General features: G+C 44.4%; 1 protein-coding gene across 1 annotated transcript in view; it reads left to right on the forward strand.

Annotated features, from left to right (window-relative positions):
• The window catches only part of MYH9 (myosin heavy chain 9), a 74,386-nt gene extending 70,068 nt beyond the window's left edge, over nucleotides 1–4,318 (forward strand). Inside the window, exons 38-41 of the mRNA XM_035128408.2 lie at nucleotides 1,062–1,270; nucleotides 2,032–2,140; nucleotides 2,651–2,823; nucleotides 2,930–4,318. Coding sequence (XP_034984299.1) covers nucleotides 1,062–1,270; nucleotides 2,032–2,140; nucleotides 2,651–2,823; nucleotides 2,930–3,047 — 609 coding nt within the window. The 3' untranslated portion in view covers nucleotides 3,048–4,318. The remainder of the gene's footprint in view (nucleotides 1–1,061; nucleotides 1,271–2,031; nucleotides 2,141–2,650; nucleotides 2,824–2,929) is intronic.
• Nucleotides 4,319–15,196: the final 10,878 nt, after the last annotated feature.

Consider the following 15,196-nt stretch of genomic DNA (forward strand, 5'->3'; position numbering starts at 1 on the left):
TTTATGTTACGTCCTATGTTTAATATCTGGTAAGGACCTTGAATATCAGTTTAGACTAACCCCCGTCCTGTGGTTTTGGAAAGCCAGTGAGAGTCAGGACAGATAGTACCAGGTTTGATAAGCCATTAGGATGGTGAGTGAGGAAGCACATAGAGAAGCACAGTATATTGAATCATAGTGTGATGCTATTCCTTCCCTGTAAGAGTACTTGTCTTACTATTGTCCAGGGTATTTGGAATCATCTTTGGTGGTTTTCAACTTAGCTGATGCTTTACATTGGCATGTTGGGGAATTTGATCCAGCTAGTGGGTTGGATCTTCCCCCGCCCCTGCTTGCAGGCACACCTTGACAAGTGGGCAGACCCACACCACTGCCAATCACCTGACAACATTATGCCATCATGTGGCAACTTGGAAGGGATTCTCCTTTTAAGCCCATTGCAAACCACCTGCAAAAAGTGATTGCAGCCACACCTTTATCTGCCTCTGTTGTTTATTTTAAAGTTATTGTGACTTTTAAAATATTGTATCGGATTGTTACTATTAATGTTTGATTTTTATTATTTTTATGTGTGTTAGAAGCTGCCCAGACGTTGTTGTTGTAGTAGTAGTAGTATTATAATGTCATATGTTATGTCAGAGGTGGCATGTGAGCATGGATGTTATGCCTAATTAGGTCCATGAGCCAGTTCCCCCCCTCTCCTGACCTAGAAATTTGCTACCTATTCCTATTATACCAGAAGATGAGCATTGACTACTTGGGATGCTACTGTTGGTGTAGGCTGCTTACAAGAATGAAATGTGCCTGCTTGTTGAAAGGAAAAGGTAGCTTAATGAATGTAATATTCTTTCTAAAAAGCATTGACAACTAGGCATTGTGAAGTTATTAAGGTTGAGAACAAGCCCTGCCTACAGAATTACATTTTGAATGCCAAGATTATAGAGCAAAGGAAACAAATAGAAGATGGAAAGCAAGGCAGAGACTAGATATGAAAACTTCAGGAGGAGACTGTATTCAGAAACTAGCCATGACTGTAACCTATTTCTTATTATCTTCCCCAGATTGACCAGATAAACACAGACCTGAATGCAGAGCGTAGTAATGCCCAGAAGAATGAAAATGCTCGCCAGCAGTTTGAGCGTCAGAACAAGGAACTTAAAGCCAAGCTTCAGGAAATGGAGAGTGCTGTGAAGTCAAAATACAAGTCTTCTATTACTGCGCTGGAAGCAAAGATAGCACAACTGGAAGAACAGCTGGATGCTGAGACAAAGTAGGTGCTTGTAATCTGTCATGCATTCATCCTGCATTTTGATGTATGGGTGCAGTCATAAAAAATCTGTGAAATACTGTCATTAACTTGGGTGAAGAAATCTGAACTGAAGTGTTTCTTGACCTCTGTTTCTTTATAAGGCCAGGTCACATGCAGTTCTTAGCAAGTACTTTCAAGGATCACGCATGCATGGTCAGTGGTGCCTGTGAATGCTCAATCTTCTTTAGAGCACCTAGTAAATCTCACACACTTAAATCCTTCTCTAGAGGCATCATAACCTTCTGAGTAAAAGGTAAAACAGCCAAACAGCCACTGAAGTGCATACTCAGCTACAATGCATCTTTTGTCTCTACAGTTACTGCTTGTGGAAGGTTGTGTCATACAAATTCATTTTAACCTGAAATGCGATTGGCACAAATTAGTCCCATGTAATCCAACAGCTCTCCTGACTTTGACAGGCACTTGGCTCAGACTGCAGACCATGCCCATGGGATACCTGCTTAGTGGCCCATTTTCTGTTTAACTTAGTCCTGGCTGCTTGTGCTCTCAAAATACTCCATCTTAGCCTTGAAAGCTTTGGTGTCAGCAGCACAGTATGTTGACATTATTCTTTCGTCATAGGAAATTGCAAGTGTCTCACACTTACCACTTTTCTTCTGCAAGTTATCTCCTTTGCATGGGATCTAGGAATGTCTCCAAACATGGAGGCTTGGGCTACTTCTGAATTCTTCCATCAATCTGATGTGGTACTTTCCTTACAGGGAGCGCCAGGCTGCCAGCAAGCAGGTGCGACGTACTGAGAAAAAGCTGAAGGATGTTGTCCTGCAAGTGGAGGATGAGAGGCGTAATGCTGAGCAGTACAAGGATCAGGTATGTGCCATGTTGAGGATTGGCATTTGGTAATATGAGCTGTGTGGCAGGAAGCTGCTACCCTGCAATCCCATCAACACTGTTGGAGCTGTTAGCAAGCTTTTAGGGTGCTGACAGTGTCTTCTGTTCTCCACCCTTTTTGCTGGAGGCTGCAAGAGTCTCTACATCAATAAAATATTCCACCCATCTAGCAATGAATGTCACAAGTCATGATGTCTCGTAATGGACATTTCAATGCCAGCCTAGAGAATTTCCAGTTTCAAGATTGCTTAACTCCCAGACGCTGGCTCAGACTGCTTCTCTTAGAAGGAAGAAAACTCTGATCATAAGTTGCACAGCTGTAGAATCGCACAAACTTCACAAGGTTAAAATCCAGATTCTGGAAACTAGGTTTTAAGGAGATAGGGCTGCTAGGTAATCCATGTAGTTCAGATTAAAAATTCCAAGTTGGTGTCCATGTTCAGGAGTGAATGAACAAGTGTTGAGAGAGCTCCTTTTTCTGCTTTGCAGGCAGACAAGGTGAATGTCCGTTTGAAGCAACTTAAACGCCAGCTGGAAGAGGCAGAAGAGGAGGCACAGCGAGCCAATGCAGCTCGTAGAAAGCTGCAGCGGGAACTAGAAGATGTCACTGAAACGGCCGATGCCATGAACCGTGAGGTCAGCTCTCTGAAGAGCAAACTCAGGTAGGATGCCCTCTTGCCATATTTCCTGAATGCATGGATATACACATTACTCAAAGATGAAATGCCAATTTCCACACTGCATTACCACTTTTTCTCTCTTCAACAGGCGGGGAGACATGCCATTTGTGGTGACACGCCGGATTGGCAGGAAGGGTGCAGGTGAAGTATCTGATGAGGAAGTGGATGGCAAGGCTGATGTTGGAGATGCCAAAGCTACTGAATAGAGCTGCCTTGTGGATCCGGGTCACACATGATGGAGTGACCCACCCTCCCTTTGTCCAGTGGACTTCTGCAAACCCTTCTAAAACCTGCCGGGTGAAGTGGAACACATCTGTTGAAACGTTCCCTTGAATATCTGGAGCCATGACATTAGTGTTGTCCCTCCCAGCTTCCAAGCTCTTTTGTATTGAATGCCAAAGAGTCTGCAGCCCAATCAGAGTCTGGGGGCTACAGAGGCCTGTAGCATTCATTGTCCTTGCCATGGCTGCTGGGGAATTTACATAGTTTGAGGGGTGGGGGTGGGGTGACTCCTTTTCGTTGCTGTAAATCAACTATTTTCTTCCAATAACGAGTTTGTGATAGATGCAGGGAATTTGTCCCGTCCCCTTCCTCTTGTTTGCTTTTGGCAATCATGTTCAGTGACCTCACATTTCCGACCTCCTCGGTCTACTCACCTAGCCAGTTTGGGAGTCATGTTGAACAGGAAAAACAAGTGTTCGCAACATGACTCCTAAATGTCTTCAAAGACCATACAGTCTTGGGAAGTTTTTCCTAGAAGAGAGTTTAAGTTGGCCCTCTTTTTGCTAATGTCTGGACAGATCTGAAGTGCAATGTTGTCTGTGTTGCGTTGTGTCTAAGAGGTGTGTTAGTGGCAGACCAAGGAAGCAGCAAAGTTTTTTCCTGTGTGCTTGCTGGAGAATCTATTTGGGACCAAATATATTTAATGGTAACAGACAGTATCTAGTGGGTTTTGAATGGAGTGTGAACAAAGTCCTTTATTGTGATGTCCAAGCATCCAGCTCTGTAATCGGGGATGGGTTTAGTTATTCTGCACAGTGACTAAGAGTATATTAAAGAAAAAAAGAAATAAGCATTTTAATCTGCACAGATTATACATTGAAGGCCTTTGTATCTCTCGTTTATAAGTAATTAAGAAAAATAAAGGTCTTTATCACTGCCTTTCTATGGGGACTGCGGTTATATAGATAATCTTTACTTTTCTACACTGTACACTGGTTGCTGGATTTACCTGTATACTTAACCATATTGTATATGCTGCATTTAGACTTATGAGTAAATGACAAATTAAAATAAGATTACCCTATACTGTATGGTTAGTGCTCTCCACTGTGAGAGCCTCCAGTCCTGGTTGCTGTCACAAATAAATCTGCAAACTTTTTTATACAATAAGTGCCTTAGCATGTGCCTCTGCGGTGACTCCACTAGTCAGTAATGGATTACCGGTGCTCCTCTAACAATAAAGATTGTCCATGTGCTGCAGTCTTCTGTGTATGCTTATGTACCATGTGCCTGAATGCTATGGAGCTGCCCTGTTGGATGTCTAGTATGTGTAGCATTGGAGAACCTAGCACTACAAGAAGTAGGGGATATATATTGTCAATAAGAAACTTTTTGCAGTGCCATCAGCAGAGACCTGTCTATTGGGGATGGAGCTATGATGGAGAGCAGGAAATGAGTGAACTTGATGAAATAACTGCAGGGTTATACTAGCCATCTTCAGACTTTTCATTTCATGAAGGTACAAAAATCCCAAATCTGCTGCATGATCTCTGCAATTTTTATACCCTTCCTGTAGAAGGCTAGCTTGTCAGTCCAATGTGCCTGTTTTCTGTGTGTAGGGAGTTTATATGAAAGCATTTAATTATACAGCAACCTACCTGCATTTTACAGAGGTACAATTCCAGCAAGACAGTAAGTATCATATAATCTGAATATGTAGCTCTGCTGTAAGAGATGAATGTCAAGCTTTCAGTAAAAAATGTGCTGCTGTTCAAACTTCCCCAGCAGATGGCTAATGGCGAAATTGAAATTCCAGTGATGTAGCTACATAGATCAACTTGCAGCCTCTGATAGTTGGGTAAAACTGATTCTGTTAGTTGTCAGTTGCATTCAGTACCCTTCATCCAACACTAGGTGTTGGGTGAAGTTTCATTTTAAAGTACAAATTGGATAATTTTATAGAGGATACACTACTAGTATTGAATGGCTTGTTCAAAACTGATACTCTAAAAGGGAGCCTACAATATAATACAGTGGTCCCTTGGTTCTAAAACTTTGTCCGTTCCAGAAGTCCGTTCCAAAACCAAGGCGCACTTTCAAATAGAAAGTAATGCAAACGGATTAATCCATTCCAGACTTTTAAAACAACCCCTAAAACAGCAAATTAACATGAATTTTACTATCTAACAAGACCATTGATCCATAAAATAAAAGCAATAATCAATGCACTGTACTATAAATAAGACAGTATTGTAGATGATAAAAATTAAAATTATTTTTTTCTTACCTGCACTGATGATATTGTCTGGATAGGGGGCTTTTATCCCTTTCCACAGTCACACAATCAATCAATCAGTAGCTGAACTGGGTTCCACACAGTCACAAAAACAAATTAACCTCAAAAACAAAAACACAAAATAAATAGCAAAAACAAAAGAGCAAAACTTAATCCGTTCCAGAAGTCCGTTTGACTTCTGAAATGTTCAAAAACCAAAGTGCAGCTTCTGATTGGTGCAGGTGCCCTGGAAACAATAGCTGACAACTGAATCGGATGTTTGGCTTCTGAAAAACGTTCAAAAACTGGAACACTTAATTCCAGGTTTTCAGCGTTTGAGAACCAAGGTACCACCATAATCTACTTTTAACTGGACAGCTTTTCTCTGGGTAGCCTACATTGAGTCGTTAAGTGGCAGGAAGACCAGTGAAGAATCAGAGCTTTGATACCTACTTTAATGTGGTTTGTATGATTATATGAGCCTAGCTGAGGATGAATCTGAGGCAGTATTCAAGCAAAAGCAGTTAACCTTGAAGGGAATATGGTGCTTACTGCTTAAGTTCCTGTAAAAATCTAAGGTAGGAGGATAGAAGATATGCTGAAAACGTGAGCACTTGTGTGGCTACAGCTATTATGTGAAAGGAAGCTTTGCAACAACTTCAGAACTGGTGCTGATGAAAATTCACACACCTTTTCTGGAAATGCGCTGGGACTGCACATGCCTCAAATCAACCATTCCCCTGCAGCAGCTGCAGTGGTCAGTGGATAAATGCAGGGAAATCCTTGCAGCATACACAACTCACCCACCATTTCTCCTCTCAATCCAATTCACAAAAATAAATAGAAAGTGATTAATTAAAAAATAGAGAGGCTTATACCATGTCCACTGTTGCTAGCTTGCTCCCCAGCAAGGTCACAAAACAAATGCTAAGCAGAACAAAAATGGCTCCTCAAAATAGGAAACTCCCTGTTTCTTCTCCACTGAACAGAACATGTTAAAAGCTTATGAGATCTGGCTTTCAAGAGAATAGTTCTGAGCATGCTCAGAGCAGATGTATAATTCTGATAACTACTCCATGTTGTGGGGCTCTCTTCCAAGGCTTTCAAGCAGTCCTCCAAATCTCATTTAGTGGCTGCCTCATAGCCCTCATAACAGAGGGAGTAGGAGCCTGCCCAGCTGGGACTGAAAAGCCAGCAGTCCTAATATTCAACTATTAGTCGCATGGTTTTCCTGACCAGAGACTTATGGGAGGAACAATACAGTGGTGGGCAGCCTGTGTCCCATATCATGAGCATCATCCCTGACCATCAGCTGTGCTGGCTTGGTGTGATGGAAGTTGTAGGCCAGCAATTCACCCTGGGGACCAGTCCACTGTTCTTCCCATCCCCCTCCAAGAAAAAGAAAGTAGGACCAAGGGTATCTGGTTTCTAACTTGACATGCCACAGACAAATGAATGGGGTTCCAATATTCTTGCTCATCACTGTTTCCTCAATTCTCAAGCCATTCAGTAATCAATCTGCAGGAAGTGCTATGGACATATGAAAAGTACTGTAGGCATTCACTTCGAACAAAATAGTCTCACTGTAGCAGGCTTCACTGAAGATGGGGAATAGTGCTGGAGTTTTGCTATCCTTTGTCAGAAAGCAGTCAATTTCACTTCTACTGGTGCTGCTGCTGAAGCAGCAGAACTGTTTTCAACTTGTAATGTGTCCTGATTGTAGGCAATTCCTGTCAGACATCAAATATGCCAATGAATCCACCTCTCTAGAGTTTACATGGGGGAGTGGGGAACTGCTGCCATTAACACACACACACACACACACACACACACACACACACACACACACACTCAAAAGCAAGGTCTCTAGCTGCTTTTCTACCCATGGAATCTCTTATCTTCTGTCACCCTCACAGCCAGTTTTCTAAGTGGAAAAACAGGATGGGAAAGGTTTGCATAGATCCTCTGCTCCCAATTACACTCTTCTGTTTGCTTCTATGTTAAATATATAATCAGGAGCCTTGAGCTCCCTGGTCCTGAATGGGGTAACTGTGCCCTTGAAGGACCAGGTGTGCAGCCTGGGAGTCATTTTGTACTCACAGCTGTCCATGGAGGCGCAGGTCAATTCTGTGTCCAGGGCGGCTGTTAATCAGCTCCATCTGGTACGCAGGCTGAGACCCTACCTGCATGCTCTAGTTATCTCTCGCTTGGACTACTGCAATGCGCTCTACGTGGGGCTACCTTTGAAGGTGACCCGGAAACTACAACTAATCCAGAATGCGGCAGCTAGACTGGTGATTGGGAGCGGCCGCCGAGACCACATAACACCGGCCCTGAAAAACCTACATTGGCTCCCAGTACGTTTCCGAGCACAATTCAAAGTGTTGGTGCTGTCCTTTAAAGCCCTAAATGGCCTCGGTCCAGTATACCTGAAGGAGCGTTGTCTCCCCCATCGTTCTGCCCGGACACTGAGGTCCAGCGCCGAGGGCCTTCTGGCGGTTCCCTCGCTACGAGAAGCCAAGTTACAGGGAACCAGGCAGAGGGCCTTCTCGGTAGTGGCACCCACCCTGTGGAATGCCCTCCCACCAGAGGTCAAAGAGAACAACAACTACCAGACCTTTAGAAGGTATCTCAAGGCAGCCCTGTTTAGGGAAGCTTTTAATGTTTGATGAATTTCTGTATTTTAATATTTTGTTGGAAGCCGCCCAGAGTGGCTGGGGGAACCCGGCCAGATGGGCGGGGTATAAATAATATATTATTATTATTATTATTATTATTATTATTATTATTATTATTAAGCTGGGCAGTATCTTAAAACTGGACCTAAGAGCACAGGTGTTGGCATTAGAGGCTCTCAGGTGTGTCTATCAAGATGATGATAATTTATTTTTTACCCCAGCCACTATGGGCAGCTTCCAACAAAATATAAAGGAACAAAACAAAACAAAACATCAGACATTAAAAGCTTTCCAAAACAGGGCTGCCTTTATATGTCTATGGAAAACCAGCTTACTCTTGCCTTTTAATCTCCAAAGGGTTCTACATCCATCTTGTGAGTTTGGGGTATGAGATAACATTGCAAGATTTATCCCTCTCTCCCTTGTCTATAACACGCTCCAGGTTGTCCTGCCTCTGAATATTTTAAGGATTTGGCAGTTGACAGTGAATGGGCAGTTGGGCTGAGCTCCTGCTTGGAATCCTAGAACTGCAGAGTTGGAAGGAACCCTGAGAGTCAACGCCCTGCATTACAGGACTCGACTAGATCATATGTGACAGATGACCACCCAACCTCTGCTTTAAAGCCTCCAAGGAAGGAGAACCCACCACTTAGTGTGGGAATCTGTTCTATTGTTGAAGAGCTCTTACTGTCAGAAAGTTCTTCCTCCTGATGTTTAATTGGAATCACCTTTCTTTTACCTTGAATCCATTGGTTTGGATCCTGGCCTCCAGAGCAGGAGAAAACAAACTTCCATGTGACAGCCTTTTAGATATTTGAAGATGCCTATAATATCTCCTCAGTCTTCTCTTTACCAGCCTAAACATACCCGATTCCTCAACCATTCCTCATGCACCTTTTATTTATAACAGTTGGGGAACAGATCACATACTAACAGTGGACAAATAGGAGAAATGCTGAAGTAGCCAATGTGCCCTGCCTATTTTGTTGGACTACTCCCATCATTTCTGATTACTTTCCATGCTGGCCGGGCTGATGGAAGGTGCCCCAATCTACCGAGCCCCATTAAAACTTCCCTAGGCTGGTTACAAACATAGAAAGAGTATCATATTCTGTCATGAGGGAAATTGCCAAGAGAAACAAAAATGTTCCGAGCAGTCCTTCAGAACCATATAAATGAAGTCTGGCACTTGGGAGCAATGCAACATGAAAGTCCTCAAAGAAAATATTGCCTGACTCACTAAGGAACCACGAAGAGTCTTTGGCTCATATTTTAATAGCTGGGAAGGGATTCCTAACTTGGTACTGCGATGTCTGAAAAGTTAAGTGTTTGCGTTATTCATCCTTTGAGAAAGAAAAGTAGAGCTCTTGGGCACCTCTACTAACAAGTCTTTTTGGGGGGTGGGGAGAGGGGAACCAGAAATGGAATGAAAGAGGACCAGGTGCTGCTCATGTTGGGGTAGGCATGAAATGGGGTTACTGCTAGGAAAAGAACAGCTTCAAAGACATAGGTGTTTGAGGCTTGAGGCCATTCATACAGCATCTGAGAATGCTTAAGATGTATTTATCTTGTTAATAATCTTTACCATAGTAGTAGTAAAACACGAACAAGCCCAGGTTTGTCACAATTTGTACACACATCAGAAGTGTATCTGCATGGTGTATATGCTTATTGATAAGGAAATAGATTTGAAGTTACTTTGATTTATTGATATAATACTTTTCGGTCTAAATACTCCCAAAGCAATGAACATTAATAAAAAAAAGAAATTGTATGCCTTTTGAAAAGTTTTTTGTTTGCTATGCATCTGGACAGCTCTTAAAATATTGCAACCAAATTTTGCATGATGGTTCCTGATATCAAGGAGTAGATTTTCGATATTTGGATATAGCTAGATGCCATTATGAAGCAAGATGGCAAAGGGAACCTTTGAAAACTGCACTGCTTATAACCACTGGCTTTGTCCAAAAAACAACACTGGGTATGTGGTCATAAATACACTGTAAAATAACAAAATACCCATGAATAGGATTGGGTATTTAGAAAAACAACAACCCTGCAGCAAGAAACAGGAAAAAAATCCATCAAGCCACACACACCCTCACCTAATATGTACAGACTGTCCTCCCGCCTCTCACCCTGCCTGTTGTAGTAAGCAAGTGTAATGCATTGTGTTAGATGCTTTATGACTTCTAATTATATTTTTACATCTATGCCATAAACCACCTGAATGAAACCCGTAGACACTGGCAGTCCACAGTCTGAGAGCCTCTGAACTAAAATAAATCTGAAACTACAGCAAAGAAATGGAATTGAACTTTTAGCTAGGTTCTCTGTTGAAATTGCAGGCAGTAAAAGAATTGCTAATTTTATTTTATTTTTAAATTAAACCTCAGATTCATGTATCTAAGGATGGACTTGTATAACTATACTAGTGGAATTCAGCCCGTTTAAAAACGGGCGCTAGAACGCTGCTGTCGTGCAGCGCCGGCATGGAACGGAGCTTCGGAGGTCTCCGAAGCCCCGTCTCATGCAGGAGGTGCGTGGCGAGGCGGCGGGGGGGGGGGAGAGAAGCACTTCTCCCGCCCCCCCGCTGCGCACCTCCCGCATGAGACGGGGCTTCGGAGACCTTCTCCGAAACTCCGTCCCATGTCGGCGCTGCGTGGTGAGGCAGCGGGGGGGAGGAGCGCTTCTCCCCCCCCCCCGCCGCCTCGGCACGCAGCGCCGGCATGGGACGGAGTTTCGGAGAAGGTCTCCGAAGCCCCGTCCCATGTCGACGCTGCGTGGTGAGGCGGCGGGGGGGGAGGAGCGCTTCTCCCCCCCCCCCGCCTCGCCGTGCACGCCAAGTCAGTCCCCGAGCCGAAGTGCGGCGCGGCGGGTGCTTTTCGCCGTTTGCCTCCCCCTTCGCTCTGGGAAGTCAAACAGCAAAAAGCCCCCGCCGCGCCACACTTCGGCTTGGGGACTGGCTTGGCGGCGGCGGGAAAAAGAGGAGGAATTCCTCCTCTTCTTCCCGCCGCCGCCAAGCCAAAGCCGGCTTCCCTTGGCGCCCGCTGCCGCTTCGGCTTCCTCGGGGAAGGCAAGCAGGCGGGCTGTCTGCCTGCTTGTGTTCGCCGAGGAAGCGCCGTCCCATGCCGGAGGTGCGTGGCAAGGCTGCCGGGGGGAGCGCTTCTTTCCCCCGCCGCCTCGCCGCGCACCTCCAGCATGAGACTGGGCTTCGGAGCGGCGGTTGGCGGAGCGGCGGTTGGCCGTTGTCCCTTCGTCCAATCCCCGTGTCTCTGGGGTACATGCGCAGTACCCCAGGGACACACGGGACAAATGGACGCAGGGACAACATGGACATTATTATATAGGATAGGATTCTCTCTCTTCACACACACACACTTTCACTTCATGGCTCAGAGATTGGGATGGCAGCAACTGACTCTTGTAGGGACAAGCTTCCAGGTTCTTCTTAGACAAGGTTTCAAATACCCTTGACATATCAGAGTTTTATGGCAGACCCACAGCCAAAAGGGAAGGAATGAAGATCATTCAGATCAACAGCTAGGTCACCCCATAGCCCAGGGGTTAGAGGGCCTGCATGTGGAAACCCCCCTCCCCAAGGAGAAGGGCTGGAGTCCCACTGCAGTGCCAATGATCACACACAAACGAACATGATGCGCTTATAAAAATTGTGTGGGAGAGGCGCAAACATTTTGCAAGGAAGGAGGAGAGGGAACACACTGAAGAAGGGAGAAGCCATACCATGACAAACACTAGTGAGCTGGTTGAAGCAATGGAATGGGAAACAGAAGTGGGCCTGAGACATAATGTTGTTGTCCATATTTGGACCAGACTTGGTTACTCACTGGTGTTTTTTGGACCAACTAAAATGTCAGCTGCAGCATCTGAGGCATAGAGAGCAGCAGGAGGGGTGCTCCAGGAGGCTGAGGCTAGGCAAGGGCCACAGTCCAGCTCCCCAGCTGGTCAAGTGTGGTTCACAAGCTCTGGGAAGAGGTGTGTGATTTCTCAGCTAGATTAGGCTTGGGGCAGGTGAGGATCACATTCCTTATCAAGCCCAGATGCTGCAATCAGCAGGCAAAGTGCAAAAGGGAAGCAGAGTTGAGGCGCTGTGTCTGTTCAATTGCCCATGTTGGTGGACCTTGGGCTGGGATGGTCCTGGACCTCTATGTATTACACAATAGCCATTAAATGTAATAGAAGGCATTACACAATAGCCATTAAAACCCAATTTTTAAAATTCTGCTGAAAATTGCATCTGCAATCTGCAGAAAAGATCACCTTGTGGTCCAAATAATTTTGTGTGGGTGATTTCAAGCAGTAAATTGGAACAAGCCTCAATCTAGATTGAGAGCACATTCTGGATCAGAGCCATGAGGCTGCTTTTTTCTTCAAAATGAAAGTGGCTAGATTAAGTGGTCTTTTTAAAGAAAGCGTTCATATCACATCTTGTTTGACCCTATGTTTACATGGAAAAAGGAAAAGAAGACCTTGGGTTCCTACAGAAAAAATAACAACTTTGATTTAAAGAAACAGCTTTTAGTTTTTTTCTACAATCAAGTGGTATATAGTTTTTAATTTTTTTAAAAAAAAACCCTATATTTTTATTGAAAAACCAGTCTAGTGCTGCTGTCCTTTGAAGTGCTCTGGCCAAAGTCTCTATAAATTGGGTGCCACTTCTGAGTGCTCACACCTTCAAAAATTCTCATTGTAAGACAACTGGTCCGCCCAATATTTCACAGCAAAACTACTAATGATAATTAAATATGTGGAATGGGCAGTTTGAATGAAAAAGGTCACAGCCGACACATTTCCTGCCTCAGGGAGTACAGGCATCAAAGCCTGATGGCATAATGAGGAACACAGAAAAATTCTGCCAAAGCTAAATGTGATTGCCAAAGATATGTAATTTCAAGCAAAGCTGTATATGGCAAGTTGTATTACTCATGCATCTCATGGGGTTGCAAACTGACTCTAACCACTCAGGAAGTAGACAAATGTCATTGTGGTTGCTCATCAAACCCTGCATAAAATCTGAACTTTAACAACACCTAAAAAGATACTGGGTGAAATTAAGCCATTTGAAAACAGGCCATTCTCTTGTTTACTACAAATTAATCATCTGGAATCACCAGGTTAAGGAGGCTCTTTGACAGTTATATTTGCCATTACACCTTTGGGACAAGAAAATGGAGAACTTACAACAGTGACTGTGAATTGTGCTTTTGTAACTGTACCTGGAATTTTCTGCATTTTAAAGATATCAAAATGTTTCCTTTGAAAAAAAAATCCAGCAAAAGTAATGTGGCATGCTTTTCTTCAAGGTTGCATCTGTCTGTAAGGATTATACTTTCCCCTATTAATGATAAGACAAATGGCATAGACTTAAAAGCAGCATGAGTCAAACTTGCTTTTCTTTTCCAGACGATGCTTTTACTGCAATTATTGCACAGGTGTTATTCTGTTGCTGCATAAGATCCAAGTCACATGCAGCTTGTGCCCATAGTTCTAGCCCCGTCGCTGCAGGATCAGGAGTGCCCAGGGACATGAACCCAGAGACAAGATCTGGACAAGGTGAGGGCAACTGATAGATCTCAAGAGCAAGCAGTGTTTGTCAGCTCTGTCCAGGAATCTGATGCGAAGGAGAAGCGGGACAAAGGCAGAAGCAATGAGAGAAGGTAAGAAGAGACAAAGGTGAGAGAAGTAGGCTCAGCTTTCACAGCATATGACAGCATGGCTACAGGGCAGCACAGCTAAGCTGTTTAGGAAAAGGGCTACAGGTAGTCCTGGAATGAGAAGCTAGCTGCTTGCCATCCATCATCCACCCTGTACTGCTATTACAGTAATGCCAGAATGGGAAACTAATGGCAATTATTTCCCCAAGGACCTCTATCAACCATGGTTCACCACAAGCAGATCTCCCTTTTTGAACATGGTGCACACTTCCCTTTTGTTCTTTATGTGCATGTGGAATTGTCTTCCCCTGGGCTTAGCTCCCAATGTTGGAGTGCAAACAGGGGGGGGGATGTAAATAAATAATAGTGGGAGTGTCTTTGGGCATATGCAAAGTGCAACCCTAATCATTGTCTGCTTGTAAGTAAATCCCATTGAGTTCCTTGTTTAAGAATGTTTAGGAAGCACTGCAGCCTTAGTCTGTACAAATCTGGGTTTAGGATTAATGACTCCCAAGCCAGCAAACTTCAGCAGCGGAACCCTGCCTCCTTTTAGAAAATATGTGGGAAGCATCTACTGTTATATCTAAATAAATACCCAAAAGAGCACCTTTTCCTATATCAGCTTGCCTGTGCCTTAGTATCTGTGGAGGTGGCTTCACTGCAGGGTGGGGAGACCTTTTCTCAGTCTGAGGGCCACATTCCCTAGGGCAGGAATTCCCAAACTTGAGTCTCCCAACTTTTTTTGGACTACAATGCCCATCATCCCTGAACCAGGGGTACGGGCATATCCCAGCATTGGGCAGGGCCAGAAGAAGAAGCGGCTGGAGCAATGAAAGTAAATCTTACCTTTGTACAGTGTTCTAAGTTTCTACGCACACTCACGCAAGGGCCAATTTCAGCTAGGCAAAACCAACAAGGATGGCACAAAGCACAGTTAGGGGACACTTACTCCAGGAGTGTTTTCTCCATGATGGCACCCAATTTGTGGAACAACCCCAGCAGCTGATATTTAAGCGCCATGTTAAAGCGGACTTATTTGCTCGGGCGTTTTAAGTGCTTTCTTTTCTTTTTTTTAGTGGGCGACGGTTTGCTTTGCCTTTCCGTAGCTGTTTGTTTGTGTTTATCCTGACGGGCTCGCTTTATCGTTTCGTTATTATGTGTATACATTGGGGTCGCGCGTAATTTATTTCGTCTCGGGCCTCAGCCCTAGTGAAATAAACACAGAGCCTCTCTTTCAAACAGAGCCCCACCGCCAACCTCAACAGCAGCAGCAGCAGCGGGCCTGGAAAGAAGGAAGGACGCCTTTCTAAACGAGGCAGCTCGTTTAACACAACTTTCTAGCGCGGGGCTCCTTGTCAAGCAGTTGGGAAGAAATCCACAAACGGTTGTTTCCGTGAGCAGAGGAAAGGAGCTCTGGCACTTCAGCGCCTGGGGGCGACCCGAAAGTCGAGCCTCGCCTGCTGGCGTTTATTACTGGGGGGCCCTTTTCCTCCCTTCCCTCCGTG

The sequence above is a fragment of the Zootoca vivipara genome, chromosome 10 (genome assembly GCF_963506605.1).
Source record: "Zootoca vivipara chromosome 10, rZooViv1.1, whole genome shotgun sequence".
In the NCBI taxonomy this organism is placed as follows: Eukaryota; Metazoa; Chordata; class Lepidosauria; order Squamata; family Lacertidae; genus Zootoca; species Zootoca vivipara.